The sequence below is a fragment of the Athene cunicularia genome (assembly GCF_003259725.1).
Source record: "Athene cunicularia isolate RWA chromosome Z unlocalized genomic scaffold, athCun1 chrZ_part1, whole genome shotgun sequence".
Classification (NCBI taxonomy): Eukaryota; Metazoa; Chordata; class Aves; order Strigiformes; family Strigidae; genus Athene; species Athene cunicularia.
The window spans coordinates 32,477,256-32,485,430 of NW_020799142.1; the positions used below are offsets into that span (position 1 = coordinate 32,477,256).

An 8,175-nucleotide genomic window follows, 5' to 3' on the forward strand; every position below is an offset into this window, starting at 1 on the left:
TTTGTATGGCCAGAGGCTGTAAATCTATCTGTATGCTGTAATCCTGATTTACACTCAGCTACTGTTGCAATATTTACTCCGCTAATCATGGTTTCTCTACTGCTAATTACCTTTTTGTTGTCTGAACTTAGAGCTGTGGTAATATACTGCTCTTTTGGGGCTCTCATTTATACATCTGGGGATTCATTTTGGGACTGCTGAAGAACTGGTCTGCTCTGCCCCTCTGCCAGACATTACCCTGCCTGGTAAAGGGTGCACAGTGGTGGTACATCATTAATACAACATACTAAGGCAGGTTGGTATCCCTGCCAGTTTGCATGAATCGGTGGCCAAGGGCTGCGCTGCCGTTCTGCCTGTGCCGTAGCAGCAGGGATGTTGAGGAGCAGGGCGATGCCAATCCCTGGAGCAGTAATCACGTAAAGCTCCTGGTTTGCATTGCCAGCACATGAATCAAAGTCTCTGAGCACTTCCATTTCACGTTTCACAGTGTGCCCAGCCCCTTCTATAAAAGAAATATCCGTAACCCATTTGGGGACTTTCTGGCAGTCAGTAATATTTGCCAAGAAATGTTCAGCAGAACTGTAATGTTAGGAAAAGTCTGCCTGGGGTATTAATTCAGTTTAAGTTCAGCTGACAAATCTTTTTTGTCTTTTGAGGTGCAGACACCTTGGATACATGGTAGCACACAGGTTTCCTTCCCTTGCTAACCCAGGTTTCCTTCTCTTGCTAACCCTGATCTCACATTGCACCAAGGGTCTTCTCTTTCCCAAAACTGAACGTACTGTATGGTCTCATCCCCTCTGTTTGCTTGCATCTTTTCCAAATACTTTAAGCAGTCATTAGAAGGTTTCTCTGGCACTTGTTTTTTAAGTTTAATTTCTTTTTTCTGTGTCCTCTTGATCTACCTGGGGGCATAATCAGTTCTGCGTGTTCACACTCCTTTGAAATTCTCTGGACACTTATTTCAAAAATATCCTCCTCTCATCTTTGAAGCGGTGTCCAGCCAAACTAGATATACATAATATATTTCTCTAATCTCAAATTTCCTACTCAACAAATTATTCTCCCCATGTGTTATACATCTTGAGTGAGTGATTTCCAAGAAGTAGGTAGTGTCATCTGCTTCAGGGCTGCCTAGTATCCCCCCAGGTCACTGCTAAAGAGGGACAATAGAAGTAATCCTCTTTTTTTTTTTAAGGAAAAAAAATGGTAGAAGTTAGGTCTTTTTACTGAAATCTTACTTTTAATTGATTTTTTAAATTGTTTATTTTCTGTAATACAAATAATCATTTCAGCTAGTTTGTGTTTTCCGTGCAAGTATTGTTTAATATGTCACAACACAGCTTCACTAATTGTGGCGTAGAACCTTCTTAGCACTAATTGGTAGAAAAGACAAAACATGCCACGCTAGTTGTGAGTATTTACATAGGTTGTCTTGTCTGACAGACCGATAAATAAAAAAACAACACTGCTGTATATGGAACTTAAGAAAAATTAAGCATTTGTAATAATGTTGGAGCAGATGTGTGAAGCAGTGTGACCAAGAACTGATGGGTTCGTTGGGTTTTTTTAATTGACTGGCTTCCCTGTAATAAAAAGAAAAGAAAATAAATTCATTTTCTCTGGTGTGTGTGATGTTTCTGTCTAGCCTATAGGCTTTGTTTGCCACAATATCATGGAGTTTGATTTATTGACAATAGATCATCGTGTTTCTTTATTTCAAAGAGGTTTGGGCACAGTCTAGCTCTTAACATTGTCATAAAATAACATCTGGACACCTAATTATATCAAGTGTTCTTGATGCAGTAGTCAGGCTTTGTTCACATTTGTGGGATAGCACCATCACTAGAGCCATTGAGACTGGGTCAGTCCAGTGGTCATCCTGTATCAAGTGATGAACTGGAAGCTGGATAACTTGATCTAGTAAGATTTTTTCTAATCTCAGTGTTTCAGTCTTTTTTTTTTTTTGGTTAGCTTTGAGAAGTTACTTTTCCAGCTAATTTCTGAATTGTGTAAGCTGTTAAACGTTGGCTGTATTTGCATTTTCCCCATCTATAGGTCATTTGGATCCAAGCTTCCTTGCAAGTGACAAAATTTCTGGTAATGCCCAGATCAAGGAAGAAATTAATATCACCTCTTCTGATAGTGAAGTAGAGATTGTTGGAGTTCAGGAACATGCCAGGTATGGATTCCTTTCTCTTGCTTTTTCCACTTCCAATGTATCTTTCATTGTATCAGAATATCTGTATTGCCAAAATTAATAAAGAAGAAAACTGCTGACTTCCTCTTCTGTAGTTACCCCTCCATGATCGATGCCCAAAAATAGCAAACGTTGCACTGCTTTCTATTCTACTGGTCATGGTGATTTCAGAATGTGGTTTTCTTTAGAACATTATCAACTTCTTATGTATTCAGATTAAGCTTGTGATTTGATACCAAACATTAACAGGCGAAACATACGTAGTATTAAAATACCAGATATTGGGATACCAAATTTACATACATCAGGAACCATTTTAGGAGTTCAGATTTTAAGGGCATAGTGTGAATATGCAAATACATAAACAAAAATATTTACGTGGCTTCTTGTTTCCTTTCAAAATACTCACTTTAAGCATTTAATCAGCTTCCAGTTTATGTAATTAATCACTAGTTGTAGAAATACTATCAACTTTTGAATGGCTAATGTGATAGTGTAGCCCCTTTAGATTAAAAATCAGTTCTTTATGAATCTTGGTTTTATTTCAAGATACAGAAGAGTTCAAAGCCCCCAAGTAGATGAGGGTAAGGAAGCCAGAGGTTTCTCTCAAGCTCGGATAGAAAGCTGTCCAGCTGTGTTTCATCTGTTAATTCTTGATAGGCATTTTTTGGTGTTACTCTTCATCTTCAGTCTGTGATCTTTCCTTGACTTAAGGTATTATGAAGCAGTTGAACAAGACTTGAATTTTCATACAGTATGGAGGGTTAATTTGGTGGAATAAAAGCAAGTTAAAACAGTATACAGACAAGCTTATTATAAAACTAGTCTGCTGCTTGGTGGGTGCTTGGAAGCGGAAAAGGAACGTGAGGGACAAGGAACAGAGCTGTTCTTTGTTGTCCCTTCACCACATCTTTCTTGAGGAAGGGAAGAAGGAAGGTGTGCAGGACCCAATTTCCAGGGCTGGAAACTGTACGGACAGTGTGGGGACAATCCACTGCTCTTGGATATGAGAAAAGGATATTTTAAGGTGCTGAAGGAAAAGACATTTAACCTTTGCTTTTAGAATAGTGGAAGTCCTTGCACGGCTGACGCTTTTGGAAGACACTTGACTTTAGCTCTCCTGGCTGTTTAGCAGACCCAGGGCTTGAAGGATCATAAGCAGTGTGGACTTATCTTCCAATCCTCGTTTGTGTAAATCTGTCTAGCACTATGTACGCACAACCCCTCTGCTTGAGGTCTCCCAGTCAAAGGCTTTCCATACTGATTACCGTTGATAATATTTACTATGTACAGGAATGGAAGTGTTAAGTAAATGCAGAGTTGCCGTTTAAAATCAGTTTAAGTGGATACAAACTGAAATAATTTCAGCAAAGACAGACTTAAAGCACACTTTTGCGCTTTCCTTTGTTCATGTAGGCATCTGCCATCCCCCAAAGACTGTTTTTTACTGGCTCCGTTGAATACTCACACATTTCAGTTGCTCGAATCCTATTTAGACTTTTATTTCTCTTGCAGGTCTAGGCTTGCAGTTATGGAGTATTGATGGGCTTCTGACAGGGTTGTCATTTGGAAAAGGTTTAGGTTTTTGTCAGTATTTTTTGCATGCTTAGTTAGTATGCTGGTTGGATTCAGTTCTTTTGCTCACACTGTTTTTTATCATGCTCCATATTCTGTGTTGTCGTTGGACTGGCGTGAGTCCTGACACCTTAAGAGTTTGCCCATAATTTGTAGTTTTTTTCAGATTGCTAGTGGATTGGTGGTGTTTCCCATCATTGGAATATTACTTGGCATCTACTTAGTACACTAAGTCATCTTATTCAGTTCGCTTAATTTCTCTCCAATAGTTTTTTTCATCATACATGTGTATAAAACTGGGGTTTTTTCCCTTTTTTTTTTTTTTTCCTCATTCCTTTTTTGGTTGCCATTTCGTAATACCTTCCCTCAGCTACAGAATGGTAAGCAGGTTCCCTGAGCTAGTGTTTGAACATTTTGCTATTGGCTGCTTGTGTGACTTGTTTGAGGATAAACACTTTTATTTTTGTGAGGTATCATTTTTATGAGATAATTGGTAGCTTGCTTTCTGTCATTTTCAGGGAGAAAAGTTAGTGTTAGCTTTGCCTAAGCATTGAGGACTGTTCTGTATCAGAACAATGGATCGCAGTTCCCGAGAGCAAACATCACGTTTAGTGTGCTTTGGCTACTGGCTTTTCTTTATTTTCTTCATTTATGCTGAAAAAGAGCTCTTCTTAAAGGAAATCTTTAAAAAATAAAATCCCTCACATTTGTTAGTGTTCCAGTCTCTTATTACTGATTCTTCATAGATAGGTAGTTTAAGTATGTATTTTTAAGCCTGAAGAAGTAATAAAAAGTAATTCTGAACATCACATCCAGAACTAAATAGAGTATCTGAGAAGGAAATGAGACATTTATATTCAGAGAAGTTACAGCTCAGAGAATGAGATTTTTCATTCTATTTCATGAAACTCTAACCAGAGCCAAGAGAGATGAGCATAACCTAAGTAGTTCTGGAGAAGAAAAATTGCACTACCTTAAATTAAAACAAATAAAAGTGTAAATGTCAGGGATATTTGACCAGTGCGGAAAGCCTGTGTTCCTAAAATGCAGTACACATGCCTTCAGAAAGAAATGGAAAAAGGTTACCCCAGCAGCCAAACTTCTCCTACTTATCTGCAGCCAGGAGCAGATACAGCCACCATCAGTGCTTAGAAGAGCAAAACAATTTTTGGAGCACTAGGTATAAAGTTTTCCTAGCCCTTGTTTAAGATTTACAACTGGAAATGGAGGGATCATCTTACACTCCAGTAAATTCTCGTCATCACTTCATCATATAACAAAATTCGTCTTATCTTTCTTTTTGGTTTTGTTTTTTTTTTCTAATTATTATTAGCTTGTACTTCAATTGTCGCATATCTATTATTAATATAATAGGTAAAATGCTGTGCAGATAAGTAGATATGTACCTCTCTTCAGTAAGGCACTTGAGTGTGTGCTTATCTTTAAATACACAATTTAGTCTCATTGACTATAATCACTGGAAGCTTAAATGTTTTGCTGAAGTGGAGTTCTACTGTTACCAGTGCACATTTCCCGGCATCTCTGTAATTTTTAGCTAAGAACAACAAAGAAAATAAATGTAAATGTCTGCAATAATGTAATTACAAGATGTCTCTTTTAACTACTCTAATGAAAGTATCATTATGTCCTTATTTTAACATGGTTTTGATTTCATATAGAAAGATAGCTTTTCTCTTTGTCTCATCAAGCCTCACTTAAATTTTTTTCGCTTTTTAAAAGTCCAGTGGGTGCAACCGCTAGCAGGAAACTATGCTTCTGAATAATGCATGGTACTACACATGACAGGGCAGACTTCTTGAAGATCCGAGGGATCTCTGCATGCATTTTGTAAGGAGTATCACTTTACACCCACTGGCAGAATTCAGTTTTAAAAAATAATTTAATCCCCACCACCACCCCCAAGATTAAGTTTAGTCTCGGCTTTTTTTACTGGGTATTTAAGATGTCATGGAGGCTGCGAATGGAAGATCCACGAGGACATTTCGGAGAGGGACAAGGTGCCTAAGTGATAAAACACTGCAGCTAAGAATCTTGTGCCTGAATTCAATAGTAGCTTTAATCCTCTGTGGTTTTTGCCTTGCTACAGGTGTGTGCATCCCCGGGGAGGTGTGATTCAGAGCGTGTCCTCCTGGAAGCACGCCTCAGGCTCACAGTACATGAACACTCAGCAAACACAATCATGGACAGCTGTGACTCCCCAGCAGAATTGGTCTTCACCCACAGAAGTAGTAGACCTCACTTTGGATGAGGACACCAGACGCAAATATCTACTGTAATGCAGTGTCACTGTGTTTCTGTCCCCATCCCTTCTCCCCTTTGTTGCACAGAAGTTCATTGTTAAGTTTCAGCTTCAGAAGGCCTGTTCCTGGCATTACAAAATTCAAACTCACCAAGTTTTTAATTTCCGTAAGAAGGTAGTGTAATTTCAATACAATTTTATAAACAGTTTTGCCTTCTCGGAGGAGGATTCCTCCCAGAATTAAAACCCAATAGCACCAAATTTAAAACACGTCTACAGTGACTAACGTGTGTGTGTTAATCTGAAAAAATAACTGTGTGCAAACTTAGGTCCTCCCACCCTTTCCCACCTCCAACTGCAGAACATTTTTAATTTATCAGTATATTGAGTTTGTTAGTAGAAGTTAGTGTTTTGCTGTGTGAACATCAGTGATTTTAAGAAATGCTGTGTCCTCACTGATTTCAGTGGAACTGGGGGTATTCAACACATAGGAAAATTGGGCCAAGAGTATTTACACCCAAGCTGATTTGGTTATGTTACCAGCAGGAGGGACTGTCTTTAATACAAACGGCCCATAACATATGCACTGAACAGCTTTTAATTAAAGGAATTTTATTTTCAATATAATTTATAGTTTACATTCTTTTCAGTGCTAAGTCTTCTGTCTACTTGACTACTGTTTTTCACTGATCATTTCCCACAGCTCGTTATAGTTCAAAGTAGTAATAGTAGTGACTTAGTAGCAGCTGATTATTGCAAAAGCACAAGAAAAAGAAAAGTAATAAGAAGGCCCAGCATGCCTCTCCTTGTTAAATACAGCTGAACTTTGTTACGAATATCTGAGTCTTTCCTGAAGTAGGAGAAGTGAAACGTTTTTCTCATTGTCCTCATTTCTGCTGTTGCTTACTTGCTTTTCTGACCATTAAAAAAAAAAAACAAAAAACAAACAACCCCAACCACCTTGCAAAGCCTGAGTCTGGCAGAGCACTTTAGCAGCTGCGTAGGTTCAGCTTGGACAGTTTGCTGGAACTCATAGGGCATCCAAGTGCTTAAAACTCTCCCCTAAAAGATGTTGCAGGATCAGGACCTAAGGTTGTGATTTTAAAATTTTTTTTTAAAAAAACCAACTAGATCTGCACCATTTTGCTGGCTTTAGCTCATGTGTCTTATCCTAGTTTTGGAATTGTGTTTATGGTATGATCCAGGAAACACTTTCCACCAGAATATTTACCAAAATCAGTGGAACTACTTACTTTTAGCGGGCTGTAGTTTCTGTAGTATATATGGAAATTCCTGCCCCTCATCTGTCATTTTGAGCATTTCTCAAGGCAAAAACCAAAGATTAGACTTTAACAAGATGTTACTCACTTTAAACGTCTGTTGTGCAATTAAAATGTTCCTTTGTATTCAGAATGTTTCCAGTAGGAATTTTGTACAGTTCTGTTCAGATATTTTGCCATTTAAGGCTGAGTGGGGGGTAGTCAGGACACAAGAAGTTCTGTTTTTCTTTCCTGTTGGCTGGTTCCTAAATTTATTTGGCTTACGATAATTTTGTCTGTAGGCAAAAAAAAAAAAAAAAAAAAAAAATTAACATATAAAGGAAAAATACCAGCAGTGGTAGTATCGTTAGTAACAGCCAGCTTTTCCTTTAATAAGCAGAACAGTTATGACTGCACTTTAAGGAACAACTAGGCAAGGGGTTGATGTTCCAATTTCAAGCTTTTTAAAACATCGAACATAAGTGTATTGCATGGCCAGAAAAATGTATGTGGTGCTTCTAGCAACCATTTTTTTTCCCCGGGGCTGGGAGGGAGGGAGGGAGCAGCACATGGATGGAGCCCATTCGCACTGCAGTAGGGAGAAGCCCTGTACGGTTGGGGCACTGTATCAGTAGTGGCTTTCAGTCTTTTCTCCTCATGTTTTAATCACGCAACTCGGCCGTCGTTTTAGCGCGCTCGCACCCATGCTGTAAAGGTAACTTCGGAGCAGTGATTTAGTGTGGCTGCTTCTTCCTGTGTCACAAAGTCTTTTAAAGATCAGTTTTAAAGAAAGCTGCAGGGACCCATTTGTAGTCCTTCCATGAAAAATGCAAACTAACTCTCTTGTTTTTCACTTTGTATATGATGTGACTTCCATGTAT

At 38.5% G+C, this 8,175-nt stretch overlaps 1 protein-coding gene across 1 annotated transcript in view; it reads left to right on the forward strand.

Moving 5' to 3' along the window:
• Positions 1-7,628, forward strand: part of CZH18orf25 (chromosome Z C18orf25 homolog) — a 28,788-nt gene extending 21,160 nt beyond the window's left edge. Inside the window, exons 3-4 of the mRNA XM_026865609.1 lie at positions 2,059-2,182; positions 5,883-7,628. Of these exons, the coding sequence (XP_026721410.1) occupies positions 2,059-2,182; positions 5,883-6,072 (314 nt within the window). The 3' untranslated portion in view covers positions 6,073-7,628. The remainder of the gene's footprint in view (positions 1-2,058; positions 2,183-5,882) is intronic.
• Positions 7,629-8,175: the final 547 nt, after the last annotated feature.